Below are 14,677 nucleotides of genomic sequence, written 5' to 3' on the forward strand. Positions count from 1 at the left end.
CACTCCAGCCCAACAGAGCAAGATCTGTCTCAAAAACAACAGGCCGAGAGTGGTGGCTCACACCTGTAATCCCCGCACTTTGGGAGGTCAAGGCGGGCAAATCACGAGGTCAGGAGTTCGAGACCAGCCTAGCCAACATGGTGAAACCCCGTTTCTACTAAAAATACAAAAATTAGCCGGGCACAGTGGTGAACGCCTGTAATCCTAGCTACTCGGGAGGGTGACGCAGGAGAATCACTTGAACCAGGGAGGCGGAGGCTGCGGTGAGCCGAGATCACACCTTTGCACTCCAGCCTGGGCAACAAGAGCAAAACTCCGACTCAAAATAAGTAAATAAATTAATTAGTATAATAAAAAGCACTGTGAGACTTCACAGGTTTTTTCATGCTCACTCTTCAGAGCCCTGTGTGTTTTCACACTTACAGTGCATCCTCATTCAGACTGGCCCCATGTCCAGGGTTCCGAGGCCGCAGGTGGCTTGTGGCTGCTGTGGCCCTTTGAGAGTTAGATTTAATTTGGGGAAGATCGGTGGGTGCAGAGGAGAGGGGAGGCTGCCCAGAGAGGCACCTCCAGGTGACATGTGCTTGGGGCCAGAGCTGCACACTGGTGACAGCTGAGTGTTGGGGGGTGTGCAGAGGTGTGGCTGAAAGGGGAGGAGCAGGGAGTCCCAACTGGTGAGGGCTGTCACCACACGGCACCAGCCCTCTCTGCATTTCTTCCTGTCCTCTCACAGTGAAAGGGAAGGACTTGATGAGTCTTGCTGCTCAATTACCGCTGGATGAACTCTTGGAGACAGTCCTTATATGAGTTACACTAGTTTAAAAAATAAAATGAAATGAAATAAAAGGAGGGCTAGAGGACCTATGCTTGGGTCCAAGGCAGACTGCTCCACCCAAACACACCTGTGAGCTTGTCCCAGGAAAGGGGCCAGATCTGAACTGATTGCCATCAAACATGTCTAATGCGCATCCCTCCATCTGGAACGTCCACCCGCCCTCAGCTAGGGAACACCTCCTCCAGTGCCCGGTCAGAACACAGGACCCCTCTGTGCACCCGTGCCTGGCACCTCCTCCATGCTTCCTGGGCCCCTGGTTCTTTGCAGCTGTGTCTGAACCCTCGCTAGGCTGTGAGCTCCTAGAGGCCAGATGCCAGGCCTGGCCTTCCCTACCTCCTCCATGGGCCCAGGCTGCACTTTCTATCCTCTCCCACCTGTCTTGGCAGTTGAGTCCGCTGTTGGGCCAACCTGGATGGCCCTGCCCAAGAGAGAGGAACCAAGGGCTCTGGCCTTTTATCTCCCTTCCTAAATGAAGTTTCCCCAATCTATAGGAGCTCCTGCAGGACTCCCTGAAAGAAGAAGAAAGACAGGCAGGGAAGGAGTGGGAAGCAGGATGGGGAAGGCAGATGCTCTGCCAGCAAAGAGGCAAAGAGGAACTGAGCCAAGTCTCCGCTGTGGGTTGGCATAAGTGGGTCCCTGGCAAGGGAAGAGAAAGTGAGAAGAAGAAGAAAGGCTGACCGGGTTGGGAGGTGGGGATAAAATATAACCGATACACACACACACACCACACGCTAGCCATAAGGGTACAGCTCAATAGATTTTTGCCACCTGGATCAAGAGGAAGGTCATTTCCAGCACCCCATAAGGTTCCCCCATGTCAGGCCAGGCGTGGCGTGGTGGCTCACGCCTGTAATCCCAACACTTTGGGAGGCCGAGGCAGGTGGATCACTTGAGGTCAGGAGTTCGAGACCAGCCTGACCAACATGGTGAAACCCCATCTCTACTAAAAATACAAAAATTTGCCAGGCATGGTGGTAGGCGCCTGTAATGCCAGCTACTTGGGAGGCTGAAGCAGGAGAATTGCTTGAACCTGGGAGGCAGAGGTTGCAGTGAGCCAAGATCACGCCACTGTACTCCAGCCTGGGAGACAGAGTGAGATAACATCTCAAAAAAAAAAAAAAAAAAAAAAAAAACAGGTTCCCCCACGTCTCTTCCCAGCATCTATCCTAGGCAGGTTTGAAGAAGTGATGTATTGCCAGCAGAACCCCGGCTGATGCCTGACCTGCACATCTCATCATCACTCTGTGCAGGCTGCAGATCAAGCTGCAGCAGGCATGGGTCTCCCTCCTTCTCCAAGTGGAAAGAATAGCAGCCTTCATTCACTGGAACCTTCTATGTGCATGGGAGCGGGGGAGGGGGAACTATTCTAGTCACTTACATACGTGGGTGGTAGGTCCCAAATAAGGAATGCAAGAAATATGGCATTAATTGGACTTTCTTTAAATCAAGTGAAATCCTTGCCAATTAACATCCCACCGGGCTGCTCAGAAATCCAGCCTTGGATATGACAGGGGCTCCAGCCCTCCCTAGGATTCTCTCTCGCTCACGGGGTTTTCTAGAGCACCAGAGCTACAAGGAGACCCTGGACCAGATCATCTATCTGTCTTGGTTACCATGGAGATGTCTATTTTCCCAGAGGATGCAATCCCTTCCTGGAGGGAGATTCTGCTGCTTCTGTGCCACGCTGGCGGCCTTGGAGAATCTTATTGAGGTCAAGGGTCCCAAGGTGTCCCACACAGCCATGCCCTTGTCACATCCCAAGGAGATCACCATGGAGAGGTGCCCACCTCCATCCTATCCTCATTCGAAGGGGCTCCCTCCTGTCCCCCGCTGCTCTCGGAGGCTCTCTCTCTCCCTTCTCCTCCGGGAAACTGGCATAATCTGTTTAGTGGTTTCATAACTGTACATTTTTATCCAGCTGTACATAGTCTCCTCTTTAAATCCCCTCAACAGTCTATGAGAAGGGCATTATTGTCTCTGTCGCACAGAGGAGAAAACACAGGCTGAGAGGGGCCAAGTCGCCCGGGCAACAAGATGGAGAAGATATTCAGATACAGACACTCCAGAGCCCGTGCTTTGTACCCTGCCCTTGGCTGCCCAGGTGACAGCACCTCAGAGCACAGTAATAAAGAAGCCAGCATTAACAGCAGGCACACATGTCACTTTCAAACTAATTACTCCTGCCTCCATGATTACTCCTCAGGCTCCTGGGGCTGGGGTAAACTCCCCCACTGGAAGGTGGACTTTGGAAGACCCTTCTGGGAAATGCTCCCAACTTGGGAGAACAGCGCTTCAGACTTTAGACCCAGGAAGAGATCACCCAGGGCTCCTTTTACGGGACATACGACTGAAGCCAAGAGGTAAACCAGGTCACCCACAAAGCTGGTGGCAAGTCAAGAACTGAGTCTCAGGCCTGGTGCGGTGGCTCATCCCAGCACTTTGGGAGGCCAAGGTAAAGGATTACTTGAGCCTAGGAGTTCAAGACCAGCCTGGGCAACATAGTGAGACCTCAACTCTACCAAAAATTTTAAAAATTAGCTGGCCATGGTGGCGCATGCTGTAGTCCCAGGTACTCAGGAGGCTGAGGCAGAAGATCACTTGAGCCTAGGAGTTCAAGTCTGCGGTAAGCTATAACGGCACCACTGCACTCCAGCCTAAGTGACAAAGCCAGACCTTGTCTCGGAAAAAAAAAAAAAAAGAACTGAGTTGTGGCTGGGTGTGGTGGCTCACGCCTGTAATCCCAACACTTTGGGAGGCCGAGGCGGGCAGATCACTTGAGGTCAGGAGTTCAAGACCAGCCTGGGCAACGTGGTAAAACCCATCTCTACCAAAAATACAAAAATTAGTCACGCATGGTGGCACCTGCCTGCAATCTCAGGTACTCGGGAGGCTGAGGCAGAAGCATAGCTTGAACTCAGGAGGCGAAGGTTGCGGTGAGCTGAGATCGCACCACTTCACTACAGCCTAGACGACAAAGCGAGATTCTGTCTCAAAAAATATTTCAGTATGACAAAATATTGCATGCACACTGGGAAGGACAGTTCCAATTTATTCATTCAAACTCTCTCCCCAAACCCTTTCTAGCAGAACCATGTCTGTCAGTGTAAAGGTTCCAAGTTGGCAGGCTGGGTCCTTAGCTTCTCAAACGGGCATGACCATGAGACTGGGATGCCCATGACCTAGCCATGGTTCCTTCTTCCTGATGTCAAGGAAGCCAAACTATTAATCAAGTTTACTTAGTAAATATAGAATCAAAACAAAGTATCAGGCCAGGCACACTGGCTCCTGCCTGTAATCCCAGCACTTTGGGAGGCCAAGGCAGGGGGATCGCTTAACCTCGGTAGGTTGAGGCTGCAGTAAGCCATGATTGTGCCACTGCATTCCAGCCAGTCTGGGTGACAGAGTGAGACTTTGTCTATATATATATACACACACACACACACACACACACATATATATATACACACACCTACTCATATATATATACACACAAATATATATATACACACACACTTCATATATATACACAAATATATATATATATACACACACACACACACACATACATATACACACACATACACACATATATATATCAGGTACACCTAGCATCTCCTCCTACAGAGTTTTTCCTCTGGGAGGCACGTGCCTTGTCTCACAGTGGACTCCTTCCTACCCTGTCAGCTGGAATGCTGCCTCCCCAGAGGCCTTCTCTGACCACTCCATCTGAAGGAGGCTGACCCTGTCACATCATCCTGTTTATCTCCTTTTTGGCACCTCTCACAATCTGTCATTATCTTTTTTTTGAGACGGAGTCTTGCTCTGTCACCCAGGCTGGAGTGCAATGGTGCCATCTCGGCTCACTGCAGCCTCCTCTTCCCGGGTTCAAACAATTATCATGCCTCAGCCTTCTGAGTAGCTGGGACTACAGGCACGCGCCACCACACTCAGCTAATTTTTGTATTTTTAGTAGAGACAGGGTTTCACCATATTGGCCAGGCTGGTCTTGAACTCCTGACCTCAGGTGATCCACCCACCTCAGCCTCCCAAAGTGCTGGGATTACAGGCCTAAGCCATAGCACCCAGTCTCATTATCTTATTATTTGTTTAGTGGCTCTCTCTCCCGCTGGCCTTCAACTCCACAAGGGCAGTGACCCTGACTGTCGGGGACATAAACCAGCAGTCCATGGGCATGCATATTTTTCTCTGGCTTGCACAGTGTTTTATCAAAACTTCAATTCATTCCTGTAATCCCAGCACTCTGGGAGGCCGAGGCCAGTGGATCACCTGAGGTCAGGAGTTGAAGACCAGCTTTGCCGGGAATAGTGGCTCGCTTGTAATCCCAGCACTTTGGGAGGCCAAGGCAGGCGGATCACGAGGTCAGGAGTTTGAGACCAGCCTGGCCAAAACAGTAAAACCCCATCTCTACTAAAAACACAAAAATTATCTGGGTGTGGTGGTGGGCACCTGTAATCCCAGCTACTCAGGAGGCTGAGGCAGGAGAATCGTTTGAACCTGGGAGGCAGAGGTTGCAGTGAGCCGAGATCGTGCCATTGCATTCCAGCCTGGGTGACAGAGCTAGACTCAGTCTCAAAAAAAAAAAAAAAAAAAAGACTAGCCTGGCCAACATGGTGAAACCTCGTCTCTACTAAAAATGTTTTTAAAAACTAGCCAGGGGTGGTGGTGGACGCCTGTAATCCCAGCTACGCGGGAGGCTGAGGCAGGAGAATTGCTTGAACCCAGGAGACGGAGGTTGCAGTGAGCCGACACAGTGCCACTGCACTCCAACCTCAGCGACAAAGTGAGACTCTGTCTCAAAAAAAAAAAAAAAAATCCATTTATTGGCAATATTTAAAAATCAAGAGATTTTATGTAAATACCTGGATTTCCTGGCACTCTTGAAAAAGATCTAGCACAATGGGCGGGAGGTGAGCGGCTACTGCAGCCCATAGTTCTTACTCCAGCCCCCAGTCCACCTCATTACATCACACTTGGCTGTCTGCACTCCTTGATCCTACTTACCTGCCTGGCCCCGGAGGCCTTTGAGTCTAAAACCCCTGGTCTCTTTTCACCACCCTACTTATCCCTGCAACTGAGAGTGTTGAAATAAATAAACCGAGAGCAAGCAAGGTTGACTGTTTTGAAGGAAATATTTCATCTAAACTCTGGGAAGGCTCTACTCCACATAAGCTGTGCGACATGAAGGACGCCCCCTGGTGCCAGAATTATTCTCAGGGAGGGCCCAGAACCAGTTACTATCCCTTGAACTCATGCCAATGAGCTGGGCACACTTTTTCCTTGGATGGATTAATCTAATCTAAATGAAAATTTTAGATCAGATTAACCCACTTTAGAATAAATCTAAATGGCAATCTAAATTATGCGGTTACCGTTTTGATTATATTATTGTATGTTGATTAATCAAACTGCCGCCCTAAATCCCTCTGTGACTCAGTGGGTAGTAGGGTGGGTAGGTAGGTGGGTTTGACAAAACGGGGATTTGTCGTGTTTGGGAGGCTCAGCATCTACATCCTCTCTAAGGAGTGTTCATCTACCCTATGAAACACCCCTTTTCGAGCAGGCAGGGATGCAACAGGGTCAAGAAGGTGGAACGTACCAAACGACACAGTGCGTAGGCGAGCTCGAAACCTCGGCCGGTTTTCTCGGCATGCAGACACCGTCCAACCGTACTGCGCAGGCGCCGAGCCAGACCAAGCTTTCCCTCCCCCTCCCAGCTCTCCTAGAGTCAAGAGGACGCCCTCCTGCCGCAGACTTCCTGCGCAAGCGCCATCCTATGTCCCCGCCCCCAAACCAATTGGAAGCTGCGCCGCCTGGGTGCTTGGGGCACGACGCCGTGGGTGGGGTCGGGACGTGAGGGCAGCGCGCTGGCGTCACAGGCGCGGCTATATAAGTGAACACAGGCACCGCCCCTCTGCCCCAGTCACTGAGCCGCCGCCGAGGACTCAGCAGCCTCCCCCTCGAGCCCCCTCGCTTCCCGACGTTCCGTCCCCCCTGCCCGCCTTCTCCCGCCGCCGCCGCCTTCCGCAGGCCGTTTCCACCGAGGAAAAGGAATCGTATCGTATGTCCGCTATCCAGAACCTCCACTCTTTCGGTAAGCTATGGGAAAGGTCGGGGGCTCGGGTGGGGCAGCGGGGCCTTCCGGGCCCGGAGACGTGTTCCGGGAAGCTGCCAAGCGCTCCGGGACTTCGTAAGCTCTGGCAGGGGAAACTTGTCCAGGGTCGCAGGGCAGCGGGATCAAGGCCTGGGCCCCGGGGTCGGACCCTGAGCGCGACCGGAAGGAGCAGGCGGGAGGTCAGCCCTTGGGCGGGCTCGGCGTCTCGGTGGCGCATTTACTAATGGCTCCCGGGCCTCTTCGGGCCACACCCGCCCCTCCTGTCACCCTTGCGTCACGTCCGTTACGTCACCACCCGTTGTCACGGAGTCGGAGGGAAAGGCGGTGCCAGCCCTAAGTGGCAGGCGTGTGCACCAATGGGGGTGGTAGGCTTAGCCCCGCCTCGGGAGCTCGGGTTCCGGCGGGTTGCATCAGCCGGGTGGGGCACCGCCTGCCAGCTCGGACTCCCCCGACACGTGATCGGCTTCCCAGGGAGGGCGGGAGGCCCGGGCGTTCCCCGAGCCTGGGGAAGCCGGGCGTCCCGGACTGACGTGCTTGGGGAGAGCCAGCAAAGGACACATACGGCCTGGCCCAAGCCCTGACGATTTCAGTGTTATTTTCTAAACGCGCAAAACACTTGGGAGCCGGGGACATGGCAGTGGTATCTGATCTTTGACAGCTCTGAACGAGCTTAACCTTTATTTTCAGACCCCTTTGCTGATGCAAGTAAGGGTGATGACCTGCTTCCTGCTGGCACTGAGGATTATATCCATATAAGAATTCAACAGAGAAACGGCAGGAAGACCCTTACTACTGTCCAAGGGATCGCTGATGATTACGATAAAAAGAAACTAGTGAAGGCGTTTAAGAAGGTAGGTGTTCAGTGAGATTGCGGGAAAGTCATAATGAATTTGTCTGCAAGGGGGTGCTAGCTGCGTTGTATTTATTGTTAGCAGAAGGGGTGATAAATGCATTCATGCCCTTGCTGGGCCTAATTTGTTTTGTTTCCTTTGTGCTTGCAGAAGTTTGCCTGCAATGGTACTGTAATTGAGCATCCAGAATATGGAGAAGTAATTCAGCTACAGGGTGACCAACGCAAGAACATATGCCAGTTCCTCGTAGAGGTGAGTTCAGTAACTTCTTGATTTGTGCCCCTCTGCTGGCAGATCTCAGATCCTGTGTATGAGCTTCTGCTGGGGACATAAAAGTTGGCTTTGTAAGGCTGAGCAAAACCTCAGTTGGGTTTTAAAGTACATCGACTTCTGTTTTTTAGGAAAAAGCAGAAGGGACTTGTCTGCCTTTGGTTAACTGTTTCTGTGGATCTGCTTTACAGATGCAAATTTGAATAGCACATAGATGCATTGTAAAATAAGCCAAATGCTGGGTTGTTCCTGTATTTGTAAGGACATGAGTTTTTAAAAATGAATTTCCTGAATATTAATACTAAACTACTGTTATATTATCGGCCCTTGATATAATTGAAGAGGTTTCAGATACTTGATGAGTCTCATTCTCATACTAATTCAGAATCTTGGAAGGCACTGAGTGTTCAAAAAAGGTAGCTCTTAACTGAGGACCGTCCGTTGAACCACTGCACCCCTGGCTTTTGGGCAGTGTAGTAGCAGGAAGACAGGGTTGATGACATTAGAAATGGAGGCTTTAACTCTCCCTGTCCCCCATTTAAAACTTTGCCCTTTTGTCTTTTCAGATTGGACTGGCTAAGGACGATCAGCTGAAGGTTCATGGGTTTTAAGTGCTTGTGGCTCACTGAAGCTTAAGTGAGGATTTCCTTGCAATGAGTAGAATTTCCCTTCTGTCCCTTGTCACAAGTTTAAAAACCTCACAGCTTGTATAATGTAACCATTTGGGGTCCGCTTTTAACTTGGACTAGTGTAACTCCTTCATGCAATAAACTGAAAAGAGCCATGCTGTCTAGTCTTGAAGTCCCTCATTTAAACAGAGGTCAAGCAGTAGGCGCCTGGCAGTGTCAAGCCTGAAACCAAGCAATACCGGCATGTTTCAGCCAAGCCCAGAGCCCTAAGATCACAAACAACTATGGCCGGAACCTCCTCGGCTCTCCCTCTGCAGAGTTCCTTGCCCTAACAGAATGTTACCACCTGAACAGTCCTCGGTGAATCTGAGAGGAGAGGATGGGGTGAGGCAGCAGCACCAGCTGTACTACTGGAAGGGAGCTTTTGGTGGTAGATACCTTGGTGTCTCCAACCTGACCAGGTGGACAGAGCTCAGAGAGGCCCACTTATCGCTAGCGAGGTGATAGGACATCTGGCTTGCCACAAAGGTCTGTTTGACCAGACATATCTTAGCTAAGGGATGTCCAAACATCAGAATGTGAGGCCAACCTTCTACCAGAGTTAAACTTTTGACAAGGGAACAAATCTCAAACTGATCCGTCAGTCATGTAGCTAGCTGTAGAGCTTGCAACTTAATAGCAGCAGCTGCCCAATGCCATGTGAAGTAACAAACTGGTTTTTGGTTTTTTTCCCCCTTCAGTTTTAATGTTATGTGTAATGTATTTAAACCCTTATTTAAATAAAACTTGTTTTCAGAAATACCTGACTTGCAGATTATTTACATATAGTTGATCTTGTGCATATAAAGGAACCATAGAAATGGGCAGTGGAGGATTCGTCCACACCCACAGCTTCTCAACAGGGGCCTGAACTTGGCCAAGAAAAACTTGATGAGCTTTTCCCTCTGTGGTCAACTTTTTTTGTTCGTTTGTTTTTTGAGACAGAGGTTTGCCCTTGTTGCCCAGGTTAGAGTGCAGTGGCACAATCTCAGCTCACTACAACTCCCGCCTCTCAGGTTCAAGGAATTCTCGTGCCTCAGCCTCGGTAATAGCTGGGATTACAGGCAGCATGCCCAGCTAATTTTTGTATTTTTAGTAGAGACAGTTCAGCCATGGTGGCCAGGCTGGACTCAGACACCTGGCCTCAAGTGATCTGCCTCCCTTGGCCTCCCAAAGTGCTGGGATTACAGGCATGAGCCACCACGCCCAGCCAGTCAACTGTTTTTGCAAGCATTTAGCCAGAGTCATGCTGTCTTGTTAATCATTGTCCTAGAGAATGGGTTGCTTGGAAATCTAGGAGCCCCCTTGGTAGAAACAGCCTTGGTTTAGGGGTTCAGTGTGGAGAGTAAATGCAAGGGCTATAAAAAGGACAGTCATGCTGTGGGTTAAGGTCCACAAATCGCTAGCAATGTGTGTACTCTGGGTAGTGAGTTTGTAGTATTAGAAGGTTTAATGAAGTATTTGGAGAGCTGAAGTTAGGTGTTGGGAGGCCATCCCTCATGAAGGACAATGAATGGCAACTAAAAAGACCCAGGTTCTGTTCCTGGGTCCATTAGTTTAGTTAAAAAGGCAAAGTTCTCCCACCAAACGTGTCTGGATACAGTCGCGCACTGCCTAAGGATGCTTCATTCAACAATGAGCCTCACAGTCGTGCTACAGTTAAGATTATAATACTGTATTTTTACTGTACCTTTTGTGTGTTCAAATACACAGATACTTAACATTGTGTTACAATGGCCTACAGCAAGCTTGTGTGGACGGCTTTGAATGTGGCCCAACACAAACTAATACATTTTGCTAAAACATGAGGTTTATTTTGGCGACTATTTTTTTTTTAAGCTCATCAGCTATTGTTGCTGTATTTTATTTGTGGCCCAAGACAATTCTTCCAATGTGGCCCAGGGAAGTGAAAAGATAGGACACCCCTGGCCTATAATTTCAGTACAGTACATGCTGTACAGGTTTGTGGCCTAGGAGTAATAGGCTATGTCATGTAACCTACGCATGTAGTAGGCTGTGCCATCCAGGTTTGCGTAAGTACACGATGATGTTCGTAGAAAACACAAAATCGCCTAATGATGCATTTCTCAAAACACATCCCTGTCGTTGAGTGACACAAGACTACTAAGTTTACTACCAGCCCATTTTGTAGATAAAGGTACAAGCAGTGAATTAGGTTAGAGCCCAGGTCGGGAAAGAGCATAGAACCAGGTCAGGTGTGGAGGAGGGCTGTTGAGAGGCGGAGCCAGTGGCAACTGCCCTAAAACTAAGGGGATTGTTTTAGAATACCACAGACTGAATAATTGATAGAAATTTATTTGGCTCACAGAAGTCGAAAGGCATGGCACTGGTATCTGGTGAGGACCTTCTTGCTTCATCATAACATGGTGGAAGGGCTGAACAGCAAATGGGGGCCAAACCTATACTCTTGTGAGCCCACTTCATTCGTGAGGGCAGAGGCCCAGGACCTAATACCTTTAAAAACTCCACCTCGGGCCGGGCGCGGTGGCTTACGCCTGTAATCCCAGCACTTTGGGAGGCCGAGGCGGGCGGATCACAAGGTCAGGAGATCGAGACCACGGTGAAACCCCGTCTCTACTAAAAATACAAAAAAATTAGCCGGGCGCGGTTGTGGGCGCCTGTAGTCCCAGCTACTCGGGAGGCTGAGGCAGGAGAATGGTGTGAACCTGGGAGGCGGAGCTTGCAGTGAGCCGAGATCGCGCCACTGCACTCCAGCCTGGGCGACAGAGCCAGACTCCGTCTCAAAAAAAAAAAAAAAAAAAAACTCCACCTCGGCCAGCCGCAGTGGCTCACACCTGTAATCCCAGCACTTAAGGAGGCTGAGGCGGGTGAATCCTTGAGACCAACCTGGGCAACATGGCACAACTCTGTCTCTACAAACAATACAAAAACTAGTCAGGCATGATGGCACACACCTCTAGTCCCAGCTACTTAGGAGGCTGAGGCTGGGGGAAGGACAGTCACTGGTGCTTAGGAAACCAAGGCTATAGTGAGCTGTGGTCATGCCACTGTACTCCAGCCTGGGTGACAGAATCTCCAAAAAAAAAAAAGCACCCCACCTCCCAATAACTGTTCTATTGGCAATTAAATTTCAACATGGGTTTTGGTGGGAACATTCAAACCATAGCAATGATTCTAACCCCAGCATCAGGAGCTTGTTGTGTTGAAGGTCCTACGAAACCGATCTGTTTCATGAACACAAAATAATTTAGCACTTGGCTCCAAGACTCCAAATACAGTGGCATTGTTCAAAATATTTGAGGGAATTTTTTTTTTTTTTTTGAGATGGAGTCTTGCTCTGTTGCCCAGGCTGGAGTGCAATGGCACAGTCTCGGCTCACTACAATTTCTGCCTCCCGGGTTCAAGCAATTCTCCTCCTCAACCTCCCGAGTAGCTGGAACTACAGGCACGAGCCACCACACCCGACTAATTTTTGTATTTTTAGTAGAGACGGGGTTTCACCATGTTGGCCAGGATGGTCTCGATCTCCTGACCTTGTGATCCACCTGCCTCGGCCTCCCAACGTGCTGGGATTACAGGCATGAGCACCGTGCCTGGCTGGGTGATACTTTTAAATCAGTAAGATTCGACTGTAATGTAGAAAGGCTTTTCTTGGAGGAACTTCTAGAGCAACGCTGGAGGCCAGACACACAAAATACTACAGGATGAAAGAACAAGAGAAGAGAATTCCTTCTATGCTGTAGGTTGTGAACATGGCCAGGTTCCGTGCTAGGCTGTTCCATCTCATGCTTTTGAAGGACCTCCAGTTCTCTAGGATGGGATTATTCCAAGTTAAACCATCAACATCTATTAAATCAGCTCTGTGGAGCCAAGTGAAACAAATATCTGTGAATGTAGAACTGAGGAAGTTGGTGAGCACCATTATCCAACTAATGTAACCTATCTCAGGCTGAATGAAGAAAAGTATAATTAAGAAGGCATGGTGGGCCAGGCGCGGTGGCTCACATCTGTAATCCTAGCACTTTGGGAGGCCAAGGCAGGCGGATTGCCTGAGCTCAGGAGTTCAAGACCAGCCTGGGCAACAATGCTGAAACCCTGTCTCTACTAAAATACAAAAAAGTAGCCAGTCATGGCGGCTTGCGCCTGTAGTCCCAGGTGGGAGGCTGAGGCGGCAGAATGGCTTGAACCCAGGAGGCAGAGGTTGCAGTGAGCCGAGATCGTGCCACTGCACTCCAGCCTGGGCAAACAGAGCAAGACTCGGTCTCCAAAAAAAAAAAAAAGTTTTAATGGCCAGGTGCGGTGGCTCATGCCTGTAATCCCAGCACTTTGGGAGGCCAAGGCAGGCGGATTGCTTGAGTCCAGGAGTTCAAGACCAGCCTGGGCAATATGACTAAACCCTGTCTCTACAAAAAATACAAAAATTAGCCAGGCATGGTGTTGCATGCCTATGGTCCCAGCTACTTAGGAGGCCAAGGTGGGAAAATGACTTGAGTCCAGGAGGCAGAGGTTGCAGTGAGCCAGGATGGCACCACTGCACTCCAACCTGGGTGACAGAGATAGACACTGTCTCGAAAAAAGAAAACAATGTGATGTGGACATTCCCAAGGTAAGTTGTGAAACCTCATCTAGAACCCAGGACTCACTGTGTACCCCTCCTCCCACCAGCTGGACCTGTACATTCACAATTTATGTAACTCATTTTCCCAGTGGAGCGGGAGTTGAAATAAATAAATAAATGCTCATCTTACAGAGGTGGTTGAGTGCTCGGTATCTGTAGTACACCACGGGGCACGTCAGGCAGACCCCCTGCACTCAGGTTGCTGACTGCCTGATACGTGGATATAAGACCAGCACACAGCCTTACACAGGACAGAAAGGGACACAAAGAGCTACAGGATCTCTGAGGACTGGGAAATCTTCCCCACTCCCGTCCTCAGCCAAGGGGGCCAGGAAGGCTGTTTATATAGAGGAGGTGCTGTCTGAAGCCAAGCATTTCGAGCAGAGAGAAAGAGTCACACCCAGAAGTGAAAAGGCTCCTGGAAGCTGGCGCAGTGGCTCACGCCTCTAATCCCAGGACTTTGGGAGGCCAAGCCCAGCAAATCACTTGAGGCCAGGAGTTCAAGGCCAGCCTGGCCAACATGGTGAAACCCTGTCTCTACTAAAAATACAAAAATTAGCTGGGCGTGGTGACGAGTGAGATCGTGCCACTGCACTCCAGCCTGAGCAACAGAGCAAGACTGCGTCTCAAAAACAAAAAACACAAAAAAAAGAAGGATTGATTATGCTGAAAATGTCCGTCAGCTCTCTGCTCCTTCATCCCCGTCTCCCACCCCCAACCCCCCTAGCCCTCCTGCTGCCATCCCCACCCTCTACAACAGCCACACCCTAGGACAAACTGAGTGTTTCATAAAATGGTGTTATGAAGACAAAATGAACACTGGTCAGCTAAAACTGCACAGGAAGCTACAAAACAACTTTAGAACCTATTCCAATTCCTGTCAACTCTATGAATAAGCCAGAAAAACACGTAGCATATTTGGAGAACTGAATGTGACCCCCTTCCTGGTTTATCAGCCTCAATGGTGCCCCCTTGTGGCAGTAGTGTAAAAACACAGTTTACTGTGCGCAAGGCTTTACAATTTTTCAATTAAGAGCTCCTTGACCAATTTTTAACTTTTTTTTGGAGACAGAGTCTCACTCTGTTGCCCAGGATGGAGTGCAGTGAGGTCTCCTGCTAGGCACCATGCACCCTTGCTGCCCCTTCCTGCTCAAGCCTCTCGTTTCTTCCACTCTAAATGTAAGCATTCCCAAGGGACTGTCTAATTGTCTTTCCCTCTCCCTCGATGGTCTCACCCTATGTCATAGCTTTGTTTGTCTTCATAGCTTTGTGTGTCCAGCGACGACTTCTCACCCAAGTCCAGACTCCATCGATAGCTCT

General features: G+C 49.8%; 1 protein-coding gene and 1 long non-coding RNA gene across 4 annotated transcripts; one reads left to right on the forward strand and one right to left on the reverse strand.

The window, feature by feature from the left end:
* Window positions 1–326: 326 nt before the first annotated feature.
* On the reverse strand, window positions 327–6,752 carry LOC105472146 (uncharacterized). 3 transcript variants are annotated; one of them, XR_011615838.1, is made up of 3 exons: window positions 6,453–6,752; window positions 3,702–3,799; window positions 327–813 (listed from the first exon to the last, which is right to left on the reverse strand). It is a non-coding gene; the product is annotated as an uncharacterized lncRNA (long non-coding RNA). The 3 variants fall into 3 exon arrangements; XR_011615840.1 differs by lacking the exon at window positions 3,702–3,799; XR_011615839.1 differs by lacking the exons at window positions 3,702–3,799; window positions 6,453–6,752 and adding an exon at window positions 1,210–3,694.
* A 28-nt stretch (window positions 6,753–6,780) lies between these two features.
* On the forward strand, window positions 6,781–9,519 carry LOC105472147 (eukaryotic translation initiation factor 1). Its single transcript, XM_011725159.2, has 4 exons — window positions 6,781–6,947; window positions 7,656–7,819; window positions 7,970–8,071; window positions 8,656–9,519. The coding sequence occupies exons 1-4, from the start codon at window positions 6,917–6,919 to the stop codon at window positions 8,698–8,700; spliced, it is 342 nt and encodes a 113-aa protein (XP_011723461.1). The 5' UTR covers window positions 6,781–6,916; the 3' UTR covers window positions 8,701–9,519.
* Window positions 9,520–14,677: the final 5,158 nt, after the last annotated feature.

The sequence above is a fragment of the Macaca nemestrina genome, chromosome 17 (genome assembly GCF_043159975.1).
Source record: "Macaca nemestrina isolate mMacNem1 chromosome 17, mMacNem.hap1, whole genome shotgun sequence".
Lineage (NCBI taxonomy): Eukaryota > Metazoa > Chordata > Mammalia > Primates > Cercopithecidae > Macaca > Macaca nemestrina.

Bases quoted from the DNA above. Each gene is read 5' to 3' on its own strand.
- LOC105472147 (XM_011725159.2), top strand. From the start codon at position 6,917: ATGTCCGCTATCCAGAACCTCCACTCTTTCG. The intron at 6,948-7,655 runs GTAAGCTATGGG...CTTTATTTTCAG, and splicing joins CCAGAACCTCCACTCTTTCG to ACCCCTTTGCTGATGCAAGT. The intron at 8,072-8,655 runs GTGAGTTCAGTA...TTGTCTTTTCAG, and splicing joins TATGCCAGTTCCTCGTAGAG to ATTGGACTGGCTAAGGACGA.